This window comes from Marmota flaviventris, chromosome 15 (genome assembly GCF_047511675.1).
Source record: "Marmota flaviventris isolate mMarFla1 chromosome 15, mMarFla1.hap1, whole genome shotgun sequence".
NCBI lineage: Eukaryota > Metazoa > Chordata > Mammalia > Rodentia > Sciuridae > Marmota > Marmota flaviventris.
The window spans coordinates 20,453,861-20,475,412 of NC_092512.1; the positions used below are offsets into that span (position 1 = coordinate 20,453,861).

General features: G+C 37.4%; 1 protein-coding gene across 1 annotated transcript in view; it reads right to left on the reverse strand.

Moving 5' to 3' along the window:
• Window positions 1–6,770: 6,770 nt before the first annotated feature.
• Colec10 (collectin subfamily member 10) overlaps window positions 6,771–21,552 on the reverse strand; it is a 32,536-nt gene continuing 17,754 nt past the window's right edge. Inside the window, exons 2-6 of the mRNA XM_027952710.2 lie at window positions 19,884–19,955; window positions 18,413–18,484; window positions 10,458–10,511; window positions 8,990–9,085; window positions 6,771–7,162 (exon numbers count right to left, since the gene is read on the reverse strand). Coding sequence (XP_027808511.1) covers window positions 6,771–7,162; window positions 8,990–9,085; window positions 10,458–10,511; window positions 18,413–18,484; window positions 19,884–19,955 — 686 coding nt within the window. The remainder of the gene's footprint in view (window positions 7,163–8,989; window positions 9,086–10,457; window positions 10,512–18,412; window positions 18,485–19,883; window positions 19,956–21,552) is intronic.

A 21,552-nucleotide genomic window follows, 5' to 3' on the forward strand; every position in this document is an offset into this window, starting at 1 on the left:
ACAGTATGAATAATATGTGGTAAGTCTACTCCTGCAAAGGGCTGTAATATGGCTGGTAACGTCTAGGGATTAGTGGGCCAGAAATATTTTGTTAAATGCAAGGTTGTTTCAGAATCCCAAACCTGCGAATTATTTAGGAGTATAAACAATTTGAAAACTTGCAAAAGAGTCTCAGAGGTTTCTCATACCAGGGCCCAGATTCCAAGTAACTTTTCCACTTGGATATAAGGGCTTGTTTTGGGGTGATCAAAGGGACACATTTATTGTTTCATGTATAATTTCACCTTGAAAATATTATCTTGATAATCGATGGGAGCATAAATGGGTGAAACCAGATCATTAGTGCATGTTGAGCTATTAAATTTCTTAGCTTGCAATAATGAGGGAAACTTATAACAAAAATATTTTTTAAAGAGAAATAGTCATGTAAAACCCCACTCCAACCCCAATGAGATAGATCATCTGAGGAAATTAGCCCTCAGCTATTATCTCTTTTGTGCTTTCAATGGCAGAGACATAAACATGAATATTTATTCCCTGCCTTATTCCTTTTATAAAAATCCTACTATGCACAGGTTAGCGAACTCAGAAAAATATTTTCAAGCTCATTTGGAAACTGTCCTCTTTTGATATTTCATTGTAGGGTCTCAAGTATTTTGGGCTATTTCAACATATTTCCTCTTCTCAAATGTGGAGACCGAAATTAGACATAGTTTCCTGTGTTTAATTCTGTTCTTTAAATCTTATGGTCCTTGAGGGCAAGGACAATGACACTGTTACATAGCAAGTTAAGAACTATGGTCCATGCAAATGCCAGTAGAATCAATCCTAGAGTTTGAGTCTCTGAAAAGTACCAAGGTCAATGACATCAAAGATGAGATCACAAAACAGGGGGTTTGGGGAAAAGATTTTTAAACATAATCATTTTCAGAAAGTATTTACCTTAAAAACACATCTCTTCCAACAAACTGTCTCTAGAATCACCTTCTCTGAGTTGATTCCGGAAACAACCGCGTGAATCTACTATGTGGTCATAGGGGAAGAGTCTCCTATAGTTTATACTACACAGACTACACTGCTCCTGAAATATCCACCTTGAACTTATTGGATTGAAATTGGATGTGACTCCCATCTCCAACCCCGCTCTTAGAGGTCCATCAGCTAGGTTTACACAAAGAGCAATGGTTAACTATTGATAAATTAATCTGTTTAAGGTTTCCAAAATGTGCCTGTGTGTGTGTGTGTGTGTGTGTGTGTGTGTGAGTGAAAGAGTTACGTATCTTTGAAATTGCACAGACACACAAATCTCCATTTATCTCCCAACTTCAGTTGCTAATGTGGTGAAGAATCTGGGGTTGCCACATGCACAGGTCTGTGAATTGTAGATGTCTGACTCACCTCTCCTATCTCCCTTCTTACCCCTCCTTATTTTGCAATGAAAGTGACAATCTGCAGCACATCTGAGTTTCCTGAATGTCAGGTGCAGGTCACCAAGAGAAAATAAGGCAAAGAAACACTTGCCACTTGTCAATGCTCATTCTCATTCATATGCAACCACAGGATACATTCTGTCTTGAGAGGAAATAGTGTGGGCAGGCATACACACTGACATGGGAACGCAGTGTTCACATCAAAACTAGTAAGTCAAAGTAGGAGTGCTAATGTATTTGAACAAATGTGTCAATGTTACTCTGTAAGAAAGAGTGACGCAAATACTCCCACAAGAAATTCATTTGCCCAATTTATTTTAGTATATTGTTGAAGAGTTGTTATGTTGTAACATAACAGAGATATAAAAATAGAATACATTTATGTAATCCTGAAAATGTATTGAATCTGGAGGCTCAATGTCCCAGGTTTGAGACACAGAATGAGCCTGACATAGAATTAGCTTGAAGTACAACCTACCTATGAGACTAGAAATCTGATCTGTCTTCTCCCATTCTGTCTCCAGTGTTTATTGGTGCCACATAAAACATATTAGATATGTTAGCAACTTTTAATGAATTCATGAATTCTACTATTCACCTAAGCCATAGTCTTCATGCACCTGGACACTGATTTTGACTTTATTCACTGACTGGCACTGGACATCTGCCCTACATCCTCTCAATAGGCCTTACCAACTACCTCCCTCCCTCCCAGGTGGTTGAGCTCTGTCTATCATGTACTGTTTCCTAATATACAGATTACTTATGATTGGGATGCTCCACTTGACTTTGAATGCTATTCATAGCCTACATCTGTGTCTCTTGTGTCTCAGCAACAAAACTTAAATTCAGTCAATGTGGAACATACTGTGTCAGTTATTAGGATCACGAAGTACTGGATATTCACCAGTATTCATATTATTGGCCAAGGACATAGTGGGGGAAATTCTTAATTCTATTCATCTTTTCCATAAGAATCTGCTATTGATGCCTCAGCTTATCTTTGTGCTGGGCCTCTCAGATAGAAATAATAAAAGATAAAACAAGGACAACAGGGGAATCAGAAAGAAATGTATTTTAGGTTTCTATAAGGAATATGTTTCTAATAGGCTTATTGAAATTATTGAAAATTCTCAAATATAGATTGCATGACTATTAGGAAACAGTAAAATTAAGTCTCTTATTCACAAAAAGATTCATATTCTATATGGAAAAGGGCAACTTTCCTTCAATCCCCATTTAAAAAGACTTAATAGGTTTTCCCTCAAATTTTAAAAGATTTAGTTATATTATGAAGGTCTTACAAACTCAAGGCAATACAAGTCAATGATTTCACTTTGAACTTTAAAAAAGTTAATATATGTGACAGATAGAGGTTCAAAAAAGCTACATCATAGAAAAAGTACAGATGATTTTAAGATCAATCATATCCAGTTATGAATCTCAGATCTAAGTCTAATAAGCATAGTTACTTCTGGCAAATTTATGTACTAGAATAAATTCATCTATAAATAAGTATAAAAGGTTACTTTGCTATGTATATTCACATAATATCTAGTATGTATACACATATGCTGTGTGTATAGTTTATATAATTTATTAATAACATACATGTGATACATACAGACTTAGGTATTTTTTTTATATATTAAAAGATGCAGTTTGTTTCTTTAAAAAAACTTATAGCACATGTAGCTTGTAGTAATGTCTAAGTTTTACTGCATACATATAGCATGTTTAGCTGTTTCTCTATTGAATTCTTTGTTACATCACCTCCTCAATTACCACAGTACTTTCTGGGGAGGAACAATGTAAATTAGGAAAACAAGTTTTAGAGCACTAATAGTCCCTAATGTGGTTGGTAAGTGCACAGTCAGCTCTGGTACTCAGATAGTCATGACACCAGATCTAGCTTTTGAATTTCTAAATGATGCTTTCAGACTCTTGTTCCCCTCATGGAATGACACCATCATTTTCTTATCAAGGATAGCACCTGCAAAAATTCAATTTCAATCTGTTGATGATGCTGTGAATGACTTTGTTTAGTTTACCCTTTCTATTCCACAAATATCTTGTTGCTTCTAAATTATGCAATCTACAGAGCTGAAAATCAGTTGGTTAACAAAAATCAGAGCTACTCATATTTAGATAATACAGATTTTAGAAGAATAAAACACATTTTTTTAATGCCAGCAGTTTTTATGGATGAGCTGTACAAAATGCAATCAATGTTTGTTATATCTCTTTCCGCCTGGAGTATTCACCTTTCTACTGTGTTTGAGCAATAACAAGATATAGGATATTTCTTCCAGCCTGGTTGAAGAATGTGTTGCTTTGAAAAGGCAGGATTGTAAATTTTTTTTTTAAAAAAATTCTCTCCTTGAAACTTTATGTAGTCCTTGGGAGATACCCAGATGTAACCCTGAAAAGCCTAATATAAATTCACTTGTTGAGAACAAAATTGTTTTAAAATACTATTTATGGGACATTTCTAGTGAATTATTGTATGAAGAAATGATTATTCAATCAATTTTATTTTGGAAAAATCTTGATTTTTCCCCATATATATAATATGATCTCCTTCTATCTGTAGATATCTGCAAAATTGTACTGAGCTTGTACTAAGTCACCTTCACAACACTATTGTCATATATTGGCAACTATGAATTTAAAAGAAACCAGTGAACACTGAGTCTTTAAGGCAAGATTCTGAATCCCCTGCATCTCTGTTAGTTAACCTTTGTCTTTCACTTGAAAAAATAATAGAGATGGATTATTTGAGCCCCTACTATCACAGGGCACTGTGGATGAACTTCCCATTCAACATTAAATCAACAGGCATAGGCAGGATAACAAAAACCACTGGATTGGCAGTTTCAACCATCAGACTGGAGGCCTGCGTTTTTTTTTCCCTCCAAAGAATTTATTTTGTTAAAATTCCTTGCTTCCTGGGGCCTTAGTATTCTCATTGGGAAAATGGTATAAAATGCCTATGCTTCAGAGTTCACAGACTTCATCAGGATCAAATGAGCAATGACATGCAAAGGCATTTTATAAAGCAAAAGTTCTTTGCAAATGTAGGTTTTCATAGTAATTCCAATTAAATGTGTGGTGCCTTCTAAATATCTTCCAGGCAAGGATTCAGGATGAATCTTAACTCTTTGAAGGTTGTCATCTCTAGGAAACATCCATAACAAAGATGAGTCATAGAGACAACTTCTGTTAGTATTATAATATTCATAACAGATATGATAGCATTTGCAGTATGCATAATAAGCATTCTTATTTTGGGGGACTTAGAACAAATCAGAATATGGATCCCCATGGGCGCTGTTTCTAGGCTGGATATGCCGTCTGTTTCCCCCTCTTCTCGTATCCCTTTCTTTCCCTCCACATATTTCTAGGTGTTCCTGTTCCTAACCATCTTGGCTGGCATTCTACCCAAGGATATGGGCATGGGCATTGTTGTCCTGCTTTATAATTTTTATTAAGCTGCCTATCCTTCAAAATAGCCTATGCCACATTCTTAAAAGAGAACAAGTAATGAATTCCATAACCTGACAAATTTCTATTATTAAGGTGAATTGAATAAGATGTTAATGGGAGACCTTGACTTTCATGTCATCATATCTTAATGACATTTATATGATTAGAACCTTCAGAACTTTGCCCCAGAAGTGAAAAATGGAAAGATCACAATTTTGGCTAGTAGACTTTTTTTTGAATGACTTAAAAATCTAGGTTAAAAATTGATTAGTTGTCAACATTTAAAAATATGAAGATATAAAGTTACAGCTTTCTGACTTCTTTTCAAATGCCAGGTCTTGTAGCAACACGGATTGCTCCATGGCAACATTAACAGTGGCTGAGGAGCATATGGCTCCTCCAGAAAAGCAATTGTGTTCATGTATCAAGGTCCTCACCTATTCCACCTTGTTTATGTATGTCATCAGTCTGGCCCCTCTAGGATCTGAGTTTGTGGTCCTTGCTGACCCCATAGAACTAACCTCATTAAATCCCAACTCATACCCAGTGATGGGAAAAATCGTGGACAGATGGTTTAAGGAGAACATATGTTGTTGATCTGTTTTTCTCATTTCATTAACCCCTTTGCCAGCATTTAAAACAGTCTAATCATATGTCACAAACCATAACTGGAGCATCAGTTTATAAGAGGATAATCTAGAGTTTCATTGAACTGTTTATTTTTAAATGTCAAGTGAAATCTGCTTTAAGATTTAGTCTGTAGTTCAAGGCAAATTTTACCAGCTCGACCAATGTGAACTCTACACACATTCCAAATTCCATGCCAGACACAGACCTGTGATGTCCAAGCTGTAGGAAGGGGACCTCTGGTATGGATTTTTCCACAATGTAAGTAGATAGAGAGTGAAAGGTTTCCCCATGAAATGTTACATGTCACATGTTAGAGGGACATGTTAGAGGCAAGGGGAAAGACACCTGGAGACACAGTGATGGTAGCATGTTTTAGTATCTAGAATTTCCTGAAGGCTTCACAACCCCTCTCTCATTCTCCGTACTTAAGGGGAGGAAAGTCTATGTGAATAATCTCATAATGAAAAAAAGTGAAGATGTAGTTAACGGGAGGCAGCAATCAGGAACACGTTGTTTGAAAACAACCCTTCTCTTTCTTTTTTTTTTCCTTTTCAATTTCCAGAGTTTCCTTTTACTTAAATAAAAAAGTTTCTATCTAGGGGCCTGAGATGAAAGTGTAGGTCTCTAGAACAGGTCCAAGGCTCCAGTCTAGTATTCTTCAGTGAAGGATACAGATCAGAAGCACAAAAGGAGTCTCTATGATCCCATGTGACCTGGAACAGGTCACTAAGCTAGAAGTTCCTCATAGAGAGGTTTGAGGTTAAGCATTTCTATGTCCGGGTAAACAAGGGGAACTTTCAAGTTTGACCAGGGCCATAGTGGGTGACTGGTCAAATATTTGGATTGAAAGGCAGGTAATACCTTGGCATTATTCACAGAAGTCTTTCCTGTGTGTCTGGCTTTGAGCAAGGGCAGGTTAGCTTATTCATCACCAACCAACCTAATCATCTCTGACCAACTGGTCAATTACCCACAGTGGATAGAGCTCTAAGGGGAGGTGTCAGAGCAAATTCCAAGTGAACTCTTCATGTGGGCATAGACAAACACCTTCTGCTCAACTAGTGATTCAAACTCTCTCAGGACCCATGTCATCTGGTGAGGTCTTGTGTCAAGGATCTATTACATACAAACATATTAAGTATGTCACAGAAGAGAGACAAGAATGGATAAAACCAACTGCAGTGGAAAATGCAGGGAAATTTCAATTGTGTAGGATGAGGGAAATTACTTTTTCTTCTTGACAAACTCACAGACAAAGTACATGGTGAGATGACACTCCGTATCATTCCATCTGCCTGAACTCAGCATTTCCACACAGTCCTCATGACCGTAGGGGTCGCTGGGCTCCCCCTCCTTCCAGTTGCTATAGTTCTGCAGTGGGGTGTTGTCCGTGAACACATACTGCCCCTCTCTCTCAAGGTCATTCACCCCAATGAACACCCGGAAGAAGCCACTCTTGGCAACATAGTCAGCAATAAGGGTGTTGATGGCTTCATCCTTGGGCATGGCTAGCATGCCTCCCCGGATCCTGCAGTGGGTGAGGGATTCCCTGTAGTTCTTCTCCTCCTGCACGATGTAGTAGAATTTCTCTTCAGTTTCCCTGATTCCTGCAATGACTATATAGGGAGGAAAAAGAGAGTATCATTATGCATCTCCAAAAGACAAGGGTCAAGTTTGACTGAAATACAGACAGATGTAATTCATTTGTTCAGCACTCGAGAATTATTTTGCAAGGTCCTGTCATGCGAGCATCACTGGTTTTTCTCTAATCATTAAGTGGAGAATGAACATCTACCATCTGTCCTTCCTTCCTTACCTCCTCAACCTCCCATAGAGCTGTCCAGCAGGGAGTTCCATTGACAAGGATTTGCTATGGGAACTGCCACCCAGATCATTCCATACTATCTTCCCAGCCCCACTTATGTTTTAGCCATATTTGCCCATGATCATGTCCCCCTCTGTCTTCTATTTCCATGTCTGGAAAGTCTTACTGCTCTTCTACCTGACAGACTCCTATTCATCACTTAAGCAGTCTTTCTGATGCCCCTGCACAGACACGGGATTCTAGTGTTCTTCCCTGTATTCCAGTGCTCTCCCACTTTACAGGTCTTTACAGGCCTCAGCATATTCTGCTCTAATTGTTTGCCCAAGTGTTACTTCTACTCCACTATGAATGTCTTGGGGAGAAGGCCCATGTCTTTGACGCTCTTCAACCTCATTGCATCAACAATTCCAGGGAATTATAAATGCTTAATGACTGGATAGAAGAATAATACAGAACCTTGTCAACTTTGGGCGAAGTTCTGAGGCTGTAAACTTGTACATTGAGATTGTCCATGTTATCCAGATACAAGAGGGAGACCAAGTTACTGACTGAATTTCCAATACAATGAGAGACTCAGAATCATCTTTAGCTCATATAATGGAATACTTTGGGCTTTAGGGGCATCTATGCATACATTTGGGGTCCATAACTTTAATTTATAAGGATGTATGTGACCACTAAACTATTAGAAACTATTGCTCTGTGTTGTACCTTTGAGGTCTGGTTTATCCATGACAGTCTAAGTCATATCAGATACAGAATCTTCAGTAGGGTTACAACTAGAGCTATAATTAAGGTGATTATTTAATATCAAGTATTTCCTATGCCTCTAGTATTACCAGGTAACTATGAACACAAGATGGCAGCTGTGTGCTTCCTATAATATACAACATATTTTTGTGAATTACAATAGATAAGAGTACAAAAAAAATGAAATCAGTTATAATAGTAACTACTATAGTTCCTTCAATAGTTCCCTCTTTCTCTGAAGAGCATATATGAGCACTTTCTACTTTAAGGACCTCACTGCTAACTGTTATGGGGAAATAGACAAAGGATAACAAAAATGACCAATATGGGAAGTTACAAAACTTAGAGAAACATATGATTTGTACTGAGTTTTACTGTGGAGTAAAAGGACTCAGGATAACCTGTATTCAAATCCTGTTCATTAGGTCTGTATCTGTGGGCAAGATACTTTGTCTGAGCTTTAATCATGGTATCTGTCATAACAATCATAAACATTCAGTGAAATAATGCTAGCACTCACACATTATCTCAACTGCTTAAGGAAATGGGTCTTGTTTTCATCTCTTTTCCTGAGATTCTTGCTGTCCCTTTTTTATCCCCAAGGCACAGGTTACCAAGCTCTACTCTTTTCTCCACTGCCCTCTTAGGAAAGTACCTTTTTTTTTTTTTTTAACCAAGAGGCAATATACGCATGCATGAATCTATGTCCTAGAATCTCAGTGGATATTTAGCATTTCAGTAGGCCTGTAGACTGGTGACACTATCCCAGTAAGTCTTTGTCCAACTTAAGGTATTTTCTGCTGGGAAATGTGTTGAAAGAGACAAAACCCATAGATATATAGTCCAAAGCAAAAGAGAACTTGTTCACCATTCTTGACGAACTTCATAGATGTCTTAAGCCGGGCAACACTAATGTCAAGTTGTCCAACGACTTTCCGGTATCTTCCACAATCACAGACAGTACCTTAAATGACAAAAACTGTGCAATCATGTGGAAGTAAATGCAAACCAATTAGAAAGGGCATTTGTTCCTTTCCTAATATTTACTCTCTTTTTCTAGTCTGATAATAGCTCTCTGTGAAGACTATCCATTTAACTTTTTGTTTAAAACAAGGTTTCCAATTTATATCCTTTTTAGGAATCCAGACAACATCTTTTAAAGTGTTTGAAATGATTTAAAAAATTCTAAAGTAAATTTTTGAAAAGAAGAATAAATCTGACACACCACCAAACAAGCGTGGTGAACCATTTGGCATTTTTGTTGAACACAGAACTTCTCTGTTCAATCTCAGAATACAATTTTTACAGCCTCCTTAAAACACATTTGCAGCCAGGATCTCTTGTTACTGCATTATTCACTCACACAGCTCTCCAAAGAGAGGAGACATTTTTCATGATTTGATCAAATGTTAATTCTGATTATTCATTTAAAGTATAGCTTGCATGTTTCAATGTCTATGTTTAACTCCTGCAAGTAGGTCTAATTTATAATTTTGAAAACCAGCTGTCCAGTTTGTTGGTTAACTATGATTTTAGTTTGCCAGTCTCCTTTCCTCACCTACCTTTTCACTTTTCAGTCACCTAGAGAAGCAATTAGATGGAAAATAAGATAAAACTCAAATTGAGTCCCTTTTTCTGTTTAATAATGTCTGTATCATGTAAACATTTGTTTTCTTTTTTCCTTGGTCATGTAAAAAGTAAAAACAATTTTATTAACCAAAGGAACAACAACAACAACAAAATCTGTGGCTTAATTATTCCATATTCTCTGTTAGATATAAGGTATGAAAACAGTTCTTTGAATTAGTTAGTCTTCACCATACCCCTGTGAATAAAAGCCACTGAAATTCCCCAGAACAATTTACCTTGTTGAATCTAATTCAACAAATATTTATTTTTTTCTTTCTCTGGAAGTGAAACTGAATACTAGGGGAACTCCCTGGCCACGGAGGGCATTCTGGAACCACGGGCCCTTTCTGGATCAGGCCAGCATTTGGTTGAGATGCTAGTGGAATGTAAGGCATGGTATGTTGATGCAGGCTCTGCTGATTCTCCCATGGGTCCCAGAGATTGAGGGCTGCTTCCTGACTTGCTGGGTTTGCTTTTCACAATAAGCATGACAGGCATGGAATGTGCCCTCATCTCCTTCCCTAGGGCTTGGAAAGTCACCGGTGGATAGAGAGGAAAGTCCCCTTCTTCCCTTTCCTCTAGCCTGAGAAAAGTCAGGTTAAGCAAGCTGAAAGTAATTTTGTTTTTCTTAAAAAACATACGCATTTTTGAGATGAACATATTAGGGATGATGCTAGAAATCACGGAGAAAAATGAGTATACCATACCTGCCTTTCCTTTCTCTCCAGGTATCCCAAGCAAACCCTTTTCTCCTTTGTCACCTGTATAAGACAGCAGCAGAGACACAAAAGCACAATGAAATAAAAAGGTAAATTATGTATTTAGTTTGGACTGTGGATTGAACCAAGGGATGCTTAACCACTGAATTATATCCCTAGCCCTTTTTATTTTTGAGTTTGAGGCAGGGCCTCTTTAAGTTGCTGAGGGCCTTGCTAAGTTGCTGAGGCTGGCTTTGAACCCATGATCCCCCTGCCTGCCTCAGCCTCCCTAGTCCTTGGGCTTATAGACATGTATCATGGCATCTGGCAAAAGGTAAATTATTTCAAGCAGAAAAAATCCTACACATTTAAAATCAGAAGAAACAGTTTTTCAAATTGCATGGGCAATATCTCCAACTAATAACCCTTGGTTTTAGATAATTTCCTTCTGCATTGGTTGTATAGGCACAGATAATCAAACGAGTCATAATTTCTTTAGATGGAATGTGGTATCCCAGCAGGATGTGTAAGAAACATTTGAATCCGTGGTATCTTTCCTACTAGCATTTTTTTAAAATAATGTGGCCTTCTGAACAAGGCTAATAGAATTCTCAGTGTGTTTTTAATTTTAGAAATACAATTGCTTTGCAAATCTGGATCAGTCGGTTACCACATTGCAGTGTCAGTGTATTTATTAAGCCCCAAGTCATTCTGTGGCTTTGCTCTTGGATTTTGAAAAACATGTGTTGTGCTTTTTCAATTTAATTCAACAAATATTTATTATTTACTCTCTGCAAGACAAAGACCTGGTGAGGATATACAGGGAGGGAAGATTAAACCTCTGACTTGAAGGTTTTACAATTTTCAGGAGAGATGTGATAGATGTAAATATCTATACCATAAATTATGTCAAATATATTTTACTGATAATCCTCTGTATTCTCCTTTGCATGTGACCATATTCTTATTTAATCAGACATTCAAAGAATAATTCTTAAAGAATTAGGAATTTTAAGACAAAGAGAAAAAATGTTGATTTTTTTTAAACTTTAAAATTAGCTCTTGAAACCCACATCAGACACAATAGTTGAAAGGAAAAGCTTTTCATTTACAAGAGATAAATGTTTGGTGGATGTTCTTGAGGATCAAAAGAGAAGACCCTGAGAGAAATAAAACAGATTTTAAAGTTTCAATGGTTATCTGGGATAAGAATAGGAAAAAACATATGAGGGATAAATACAGGCTGAAGATCACCCAGGCTAGGAGGAATATGGGGCTTAACCCCATTGGAGTTTGGTGCAGCCAGGAATTGGGTATATGACCCAAGAGAACAAAGCGAAGGAGGGAAGAGTCAGCAAGGATGTTCTAACTTCATCCTTCACCAGCTACCGGGGAAAAAACAAAGCCATTCTAAACCCTGTAGGGTGCCCTTTGTCGCGGGCACTGAGGACGCCCATTAGCTCTTCTCCATATCACTGTCTGACGAATGCTTTTCCAGAATACAGTTTAAGGTGGAAGGGAAAGTCTCAGAACTTGAAATTTAGACAGTGGTAAAGTCAATGACACTTGAGGATGGAAATGCTGTGAGAGAGATATCACTGGACAAAGATAACACCCTGAGAGGGAGCCAGAGGAGAGAGTGTTTCATCTGGAAGCATGAAGGAGTGTTCAGCCTTTGAACTTGGTTTTGAAAAGTTTCAGCATCAGAAGATAGAAGTGAGGGCTTGGACAGCATATAGCAGGGGGTACAGCTGGGGAATGAGAATGGAAATATGTTGAGCACCTTACCGAGGAAGATTGGTCTGCTTACAGCTTGTCTGTTTCCCATGAATTCCTTATTTCCTTATGTGCAAATTGGAAAAGAACAGATTTTCCAGAATATATTAAAGGAGGCAAGGGAACATGTATTTACTAAAGGCCAATCAGTTGCCAAGAACTGTTCTGTATACTTTACACATGTTATCATATTAAGTCCTGTGAACCAGATACTATGATTATATGTATTCTACAGCTGAAGCAACTGAGGGTCAGAAAGCAAATAACTTGCTCAAGGACATCCAGCAATTAAATAGAAGTGCTGGTACTCAAACACAACCATTTCTGACTCTGCAATTCATGGTGTTTCCCAAATGGTTTGACCAATGACTTAATAAAGTAGAGTATTTGAAAAATGTTCTCAAAGTGAAACAAACCAGAAATAGAAAGACAAATACTACATGATTTCACTCACGTGTGGAATTCAAAAAACGTGGCCTCGTAGAAGTAGGAAAAAGAGTAATTGTTATGTCAGTGTAGTGGGGAGAAGTTGGGAGAGGTTAGTCAATGGGTACAAAGTTGCAGCTAGAGAGGAGAAATAAATTTGGGGGTTCTATTGCACAGTAGGGTAACTATAGTTGATAATGATGTATTTCTACTTCAAAATAGCTAGAAGACAAGATTTTGAAATGTTTTATCACATAGAAACAATAAATGTTTAAGATAATGGATATGCTAATTAGTGTCATTTTATCATTACACAACATATACATGTATCCAAATATTATATTTTACCCCATAAGTTTGTACAATCATTATATATCAATTAAAAATAAAATAAAACAAGGGGCTGGGATTGTGGCTTAGTGGTAGAGTGCTTGCCTAGAATGCGCAGGGCCCTGGGTTTGACCCTCAGCACAACATAAAAATAAATGAATGGAATAAAGGTATAAAAAATTTTAAAAAATAAAAAATTAAAAAAATAAAATAAAACAAGAAAAATGGAAAGTAATAGCAGTCCTTATCACCAATAATTATATGAACTTAAAACATCATGAATATGAGTTTAATATTTTTATTTTTTAAAAATTTGTATTTTATTTGCATGCAAATCCCTTGTAATTCAACATGTATTAAAGATTGTTTCCACTTATGTTATGATTCTAGTTCTGGGTAAGTCCCACAATAGGCATACAAAAAATATAAATACAGAGCAGTAGTTCCCCCTCTTTTTACTTACTTTCTTTCTTTTTCTGCAGTTTTGCTTTACACGGTTTCAGTTATCTGTGGTCAACTGCAGTCCAAAAATATTAAGGGGAAATTTTCAGAAATAAATAATTTTTAACTTTAAAATTGCATGCCATTTTGAAGAATGTGATGAAATCTCAAATCATCCTGCTCCATCCTCCCTGAAATGTGAATCATTGCTTTGTCCATAGTATCCACATTATATGCTACCTACCCATTAGCCACTTAGTAGCCATCTCTGTTTTCAGATGAACTGTCATGATAGTGTAGTGTTAGTTTTCAAGTAATACTTATGTAGTAGCCTAATGCTATCTCACAATGCCAATGTCTTTCACATCACTTAATCTCATTATATAGGCATCGTATCATCTCACATCCCTGGGAGAAGGGTGAATACTACACAAGATATTTTGAGAGAGTAAAGGGGGCAAAAAAAAAAAAAAAAGACCACATTTGCATAACCCTTGCAGTATATTGGTATTTTAAGTTATTGTGATTAATCATTTAGTTTGCCTAATTTATAAATTAAACTTCATGATATAAGAGAAAACCATAGTATATATTGGGTTTGGTACTATCTGCAACTTCAGGCTTCCACTGGAGGTCTTGGAACATTTCCTCTAGGGAAGGGAGGAATACTGTATTTGCTTTGGAAAAATTATGAGATTAAAAAAAATGAAACATATGTAAAAGATAAAGGAGAAAAGATGGATGATATCATATATGAACAGTGAAATAAATGAAAATCCTGGTAAAATCTCAATAGGAGAGCAAAAGATGCCTCCCTAGGGTTCATGGTAGAGAAAGGGGGATTGAAGCTAGATTGAAGTCACCTTCAGCTGAATCTTAAAAATGCAGGAAGCAACTTCTTAAATTGGCATGTGGCTTTTCTTCTGAGAAGATGTCAACACTCTAACTGCTTTCTAGTATTTTGATATTAATTCCTTTCCTCCCATAACAAATGGGAACACCATAGTAGTATGGTGAAGTGAGACCATAGAAACCCCACAATTCAGGGTTTAAATCCTGGCTCTGCTTTCTAATAGCTAAATGTGGGCAAGTTATTTAATTTCTTTCTTTTTTTAAAGATGGAATGAAAGTATCTAAAATGATAAGATCATCAGGAGAATAAATTAGGTAATGCTATCTCATAATTGGATGAACATTGATCTGACTCACAGAGGATGCTCGACTGATGTTAGCTTCTGCCCTGTACCTGAGTTATGGTAGAGGAATGCAGGACATGATCTTAGCTGGTGCGCAGAGCATCTGGGATTAGTGCATCTATTTCTCCAAAATTCATTACAGTTTAAGGTCATCCACAAAACTTGTTTTGACCCATGAGTGAGAACATGTCTGTAATACTGTCTTAAGTTTGAAGACTTAGAGGTCACATTCAGACAAACAAAAAACCATAATGCTTTCAGTGTAAAAGGATTATTGACCTCAAGTAAAAACATTTATTTTGCTATGAGATTGAATTTACCTATACTAAATCATTGTTATTTGTTATTTCTCAAATGAAATATTGACATCCAGAAAGCCACCTTACCCATGCAAGTGACAACATTAAGGTCAGCCTAAAAAGTTAAGATTAATCCAAGTCAATGAAAAACTTAGAAGGGCCATCATCAAAATGAGGGTGATAAATATCAAAGTAGAGATTAAACATGAAATTAATCCAGGTGGCCCAGAACACTGCATCTCTATTTCTTTCGAAAATTCGAGGACATGCTCATAAATTTTGATGACATATCTTTGGAGGAGAAGGAAATCTTAGTGGCCAATAGTGGAAATGGATGCTAAGGGAAAACAGAATTTATAGGAAGAAGGAGTAGGATAGAAAGCCGCATTGTGGGATATAAAGTGCTTTATTGTTCTTTTTAAAAATTCTTATTGTATCAAACAATTTGTAAACTTTCTGCTATATAACAGGTTTTAGGATAAAAGTGGGGTTCCCTAAGTAGAGCTTATATTTATTTAGGCAAACAGACCCAGTGAATCTGTCATTCATTTATCCCCAGAATATCAGGGGGAAACACAGGAGCTAATAGCCATGGCATTGAGGACAGTGACAGAGGTATGCATAGTGCTTCATACCTGAGCCTCTAAGGAGAAGCAGGCCTGTGGGAGATAGGTGTAGTTACCCCTATCATTTCCAGACTCTTAATAACTCAACAATTCTGGGAGTTCATCCACAATGAGATTCCCCAATCACAAAGGGTGGAGACTCTTTGCCTTTTCTTGTCTCTGTTGTCTACCACTTTCCCCAAGTCTCTTGGTCTTGTTCTAGGAGATGATTGAAACTTAGACCAAGATCTTTAACTAGCTCTGCTTGTTAGAGACTTCATAAACCTGACACATCTGCATCTTGAGAAGTGCAGTGTCTAAGAATGACTCACTGAAGCCATTCACTTCGGGACTTGTTCATGTCAGTGGATTGCCGCTATCCTCCACCTCTGCTCTCTTCAGGGAAGTACACAGTGTCTTCAGGTGGGTCTTAACCTCCTCTACCAGGGCTAACCTCTAGAAGTCTTGAAGTCCAATATATGCCCCTCTAGCTGCACCCTCTTAGGTGTAGATATGCTAATTCCAGGTGATCCATGTACCAGCCAAGAACATGTCCTGTGTTCCTCTACCAGAAACACTTTATCCACTGATTCCCTTCTGCTCCAGACCATGGCTCCTAAAGTCCTATTCATTTTGATAGCCATCTTATGCCTCCAAATATGTGTGTGATTTATTTTTTTTTGACCTAGCTAATCACAATTAGTAGAAAGAGCAACCTAATGCAGGCCCATCTCTCCTGGCCTATAGAAGAAGCCTGAAAAATTTCTTCCACCTTTACAACTTATTATTGACATATTAAAAGTAAGAATATTGTACAAATTGAAAATATCCCCTTGCAAAGTCTTTTTCATTGATACCAAAACTTTGGATTTGGACAAACTTTCCACACACTTTCTCTGGCCCTGTATTTTTCAAACATTATTTATTTTCCACAAACTACACATTTCTTGTGCCAGATTCTCCAGGACATATTGAGATAATGATCTGACCTATTGCCCAGTGCTTTGTAACATGATTTTGGATAGACCTGCATAATAAGTGGTAGTACTATATTTGGAGGCTATTCCTACATTGGACTTGCTAGCAATAACTTGATTGTACATCAAAATAACTTCAGACTATGTAAATGTACCTTATGAAGTTCAAACTTAATGTTTTACCCTCTCTAGCTCCTCTTAGCTAACGCCCCAAATACTTGTATCCACTCCTGGACACCTGATACTAGATGACGGAGGGAAATTGGAGCAGGGGAGAACAGCGTTAAGTCATGCTTTCTTGATGGGTAACATCACCTCCAAATATCAGTTCTTGGGGGTGAAAAATTCTAGTTGTTAAAATATATAAAACATAAACATATACAATATGAATAAATGAATATACAGCCCATGAATAATATTAAAATTTCACCAGAAGAGGCAATTAGGAAAAATACATTATAAAAGGCTTGTTGGAGGAGCAATTATTTAAGAAATGTGGAGAAGCACTGTTTTAACCAGTTGAGGCCAAATGTCTCACTAAGACATAGAGTTATGTGAGCCATGCAAATGAGAGGCTTGTTAAGGGGTCTTGGGAACCATGCAAATGAGGGACTCTAAAGCCAAAGTTTCACTAGCCACAAACAGTCTGTAGCAGGACCTGCGAACCCTGAGGAGGGTGTGTAGCTCTTCTCCAACTACAAGGATTTCAATCAGAGGTGAATGTGCAGTACAAATCCCTGGATCAAAAATTACCATAGCAGTTTCTTTTCAGTACACTGCTCTGCATCCCCGCCTTCAAATGTCACCTAAGGAAATTCCTCAAGGGAGTTAGTTAAAAAAGAGTGGAGAGAGAAGAAGTACTGAGTGAGTTACAGAATGGAAGAGAGGGGCCACAGCCTCAGCAGGGACTCCCAACTATTACCCTATCTACAGGAAGACATGCAGGCCACAGAAGGGCACTTGTTAAATTATGCAGAGGCTCAAGCACTTACGAAAAGACAGAGGGTACATCAAGGTGGCAGAAATAGTAATACCCCAAGCCACTGAGCTTCCCTAATCTATGACTTTGTACAAGTTTTCTTGCATCTTTCTTAAATGTCTTCTCCCCATTCCCTCAAGACCTAGATCACTTCCTCCTCTTAACAGTCTTGCCTTATTCTCCTATATGGCCCCTGTAGTAATCATGTCATTCAGTATTATGATTTTTATTGATAAATTTCTATCTTTTTGAATAGTCTCTGAGTCACTTTCTATACAATTTTGATTTTCCTTAAGCTTTGTATCCACAAACCAAATGGAACAATGCCTGTAAGTTTGAATTATTGAATATCAGAAGCAATTAGAACCTGTTACTATTGTGGGGTTTGGGGAGAAGAGGAAGGGAAGAATTGCTTAGAGAATAAAGAGGAGACTATCTCTGTTTTATAATATTGAGATAGTGACTATGTTCAAGATCAAAATATGTCTGAAATCAAATGGGGATGCACACATATACCTCAAGTTTTATCCTGGTAATAGATCACAGGTATAGAATCATTAGTTTACTTCATTCAAATTATGAAAAAAAGTTATTTTCTTCTGTACTGATTTATGTTTTATGAATAATCATCATGCCATTTTAATTGTACCAAGAATTAGTAGCCAATGAGTGGATCTGAAGGAAAGTTTAATACAGACACTAGTAGAACTTTAGGCTTGTCTCTGTCCCTGAAATCTTGTTAAATTTTGCTCAAGGACTTTCTTTCTTTGAGCTGCGAGATATATTGCTTGTGTAAGAACCAAGATAGGAAGACAAAATTTATCTTTTAAAAGAGAGAAAAGGGATCATTTTCATCATACAGAATCTTAAAAATATATTAAGGATATGTTAAATTTACTTTAAGTTGCTACTACAGAAAATAAAATGCAACTTACCCTTCTTGCCAATAGGCCCAGACTTGCCAATATTGCCCTGGGCTCCTATATCACCCAGTTCTCCTTTAATTCCTGAAAAACAAGAATGCCATTTTTAATACCATAAAGTTTTTTTCTTCCCTTTAAGAATGTGGCTAACATGATATTTGCCAAAAAGAAATAATAAAAAGTATATTCTTCTTCCTGTGATATCTGATTTGTATCTTGTGCTATATTATCTATTTTAACAATTATACTTTATGTATATGTTATTATGAAAATGAAATATAGGTTACTATGACAATCCTGAACATGATGATATTAAAATACCTGCTGGTACAGTATTTCTAATGACCAAAGCATAGGATGTTTAATTTTAATGTTAGATAAGGGCTCAGTAGAAGGATTCATGTCCTCCTTTTTGGATCTGTTCCTCTACACACATTTCAGCTTTACTTTGGGATTCTGTTTTCTCTCTCTTTTAAAGCAAGGTTTGCCCATCTTAGCAACTTTTTAAAACAGAGGAGGAAGTGCAATCCTAAAATCTGGTGATCAAAGCAACATCAGAGATGGTCTTGCTGAGTTTTTATTCCAAATGTATGATCAGGGATCACAACACTCTTCTAAAGCATTATTGATTTTGTTTTTTTAAAAAATATGATAATGTAAAAATATTTACAAGTAATAAAGCTTTATTTTGTAAGATTTTTTTTAATTGACATACATATTTCTAGAAGAAGATGGCCGTTTCTCAAAATAAGGCCTCAAGGACTTATGTATCCTTTCTTGCCTTTCAATTGCTCAAAATTTTCAAATAAGGGCAACTATCTTGTAGCAGTTGGCAAGGATTAATTCAAAAGTTCAGATGCATCACAATCCAGAGGCTGTGTTTTAAGGAGGTTTACTCTGGACATTTTAAGGGGAAACATTCCCTTATAGTTTTGTGTTATCCTCATCTCTTTTGCTTCTGATCATCTCATTCCCCTCTCCTTGCCCATTGTGTTATTCATTTTTAGAAGAAAAGAGGATTTAAAGAAATAGAGATCTTGGGGAAAGGTAAACATATCCATGAATCAGGCAGCTCTTTCTATTTCTTTGTGTCTTTCCCCTGAAGCTCTATGCCAACTGCAGAAAGTTTCTTAGTCTCAGCTTCTGAAGAGAGATTCAACCTTGAACACAGCTCTGTTTCTTAAACTCCTCCTTTCTTAGATATTCTTGGAGAGAGCTACTCCTTTGGGGCTCCCAGAGTGTCCACTCTGGCCAACCCTAGGAACGCAGCTGCAGAAATATGTCTTCGTCTTGTTGACAGGCAGGCTCATAGGAGCCCTTGGATGGTGAGTTAATTCATGTCTGACATATATTCCATGTGTCATGGGGGCAGAGAAGATAATGAAACTGCTAAATTTCCAGGATGAAGGCCAGGGCCAGGACCAGGAGAGAGAAACATAAGCACTTTCACATTGTAGTGTCAATTTCCTATGGGTTTACCTACCTTTTGGTCCCCTGCGCCCCACTTTGCCATCCTTTCCCTCTTCTCCTGGATCTCCTTTTTCACCATCATCTCCTTTAAAAACAGAAAACTAGAGAGAGTGAAGCAGCTCAAATAGACACCAAAGTGCATTCTTCCCAGGGGAGGGTGAGCATGGTTAGATTCTGTCCCCCAGTACAGAGCTTGCCTTGCAACTCAGATGTGATGACGTGTTGAGTTCAGGCAGGCTGGAAACCCAGGTCAAAAAAAGAAACTTCCAGTGTATCTTCTCTTTTACTTTTCTCTGCATCCTACTTTATGTTTAAAGAACCCCCAAATTGTAAGCATGAACCAGGAAGCTAAGAACAGGAGATGTGGAATGCGGAACAGCTTCAAAACAGTCGCATATGAGTGGCAGCTGTCTGAGTTATAGGAGAGTGTGGCTCTAGCACCCTGAACAACCCGGAAGGGCTGAGCGACTGGTTTCATGGAAGGTAACCTGGACTATGAATTAGGAGTCCTAGATTTTAACATCATGTTCATTACTCACTAACGTTGTGGTAATTCACTGCTGCCACCAAGAGACCTGATGGCCAACTCCATTCCTTGGGGCCTGAGATGAGGCAGAATGGCAGAAGTGTGTGACAGAGAAAAGCAACTGGGAACATGCACCAGGAAGCAGAAAGAAAGAGCTCTCCTCACCACCACTAAATATAAACCCCAAAGGCAGGCCTGCAATGACCTACCTCCACCAGTCGCAATCTACCCACTTTCAGCTCTCACCCAGTTAATCCTATGGGGAGCAATTCACTGATTATAATCACTGATTATATCACTGATTAACTGGTAATATCTGGTTAGGTTAAGGCTCTTATAAACCTATCATTTCATCTGTAAACCTTCATGCATTGTCTCACACATGAGCTTTTTGGGGATACCACATATCTAAATCATAACATATGGATTGAGCAAATCTTTGATAAGTCAATGATTGAGTTTACTGATTTTGGAGTAAGACTGGTCTGGACTTGAATCTCAGCTCCTCCACTTACCCTATCTGGAGGAATGTGAACACATGTTCTTCAAGTCTCACTTTCCTCTCCTGAAAACTGAATTAATAATGCCTATTATAGTGGGCTCTTAAGAAATTCAAGTCAAATAAAATACATAGAAGACCTGGGACACAATCAGTGCTTATGCAATGATGGCCTTTGCCATTCCTTCCTTTGTTGCTGAAATTTCCTCTTCCTTTGGGTGGGCATAGTATCTGCCCTTTCTGCTTCGCCCAGTTTTAAGATCAACAAGGCAAGCAGATGATTGTTGCTTTGAAAATAAAGAGCAAACAAACATTGTGCTAACACCAGATACCTACATTATCACTGCAGTAATCTCAGGAAATGAAGGTCTCTGTCCATCACCAGAAGAAAGATGGAAAAACAAAGTTCAAATGGTATTAATGAAATTCCTGGAGTTGGGAGGAAAGTTGGGATGTTCATTGATTTGTCCAGGTAAAAAATATACACTGAGAGAGTTTCTCCATTTCTTTTTCCTGAGAGGAAAATGGGGTGGGAGGAAGAATTCTGGGCAGTAATACTGGTCAAATTAAATTGTTATATATTGCATGCATGTATGAAAAAATTAAATAAAATCATGGAAAGTGTATGGGTAAGATGGATTTCTAGTTGTGAGATTT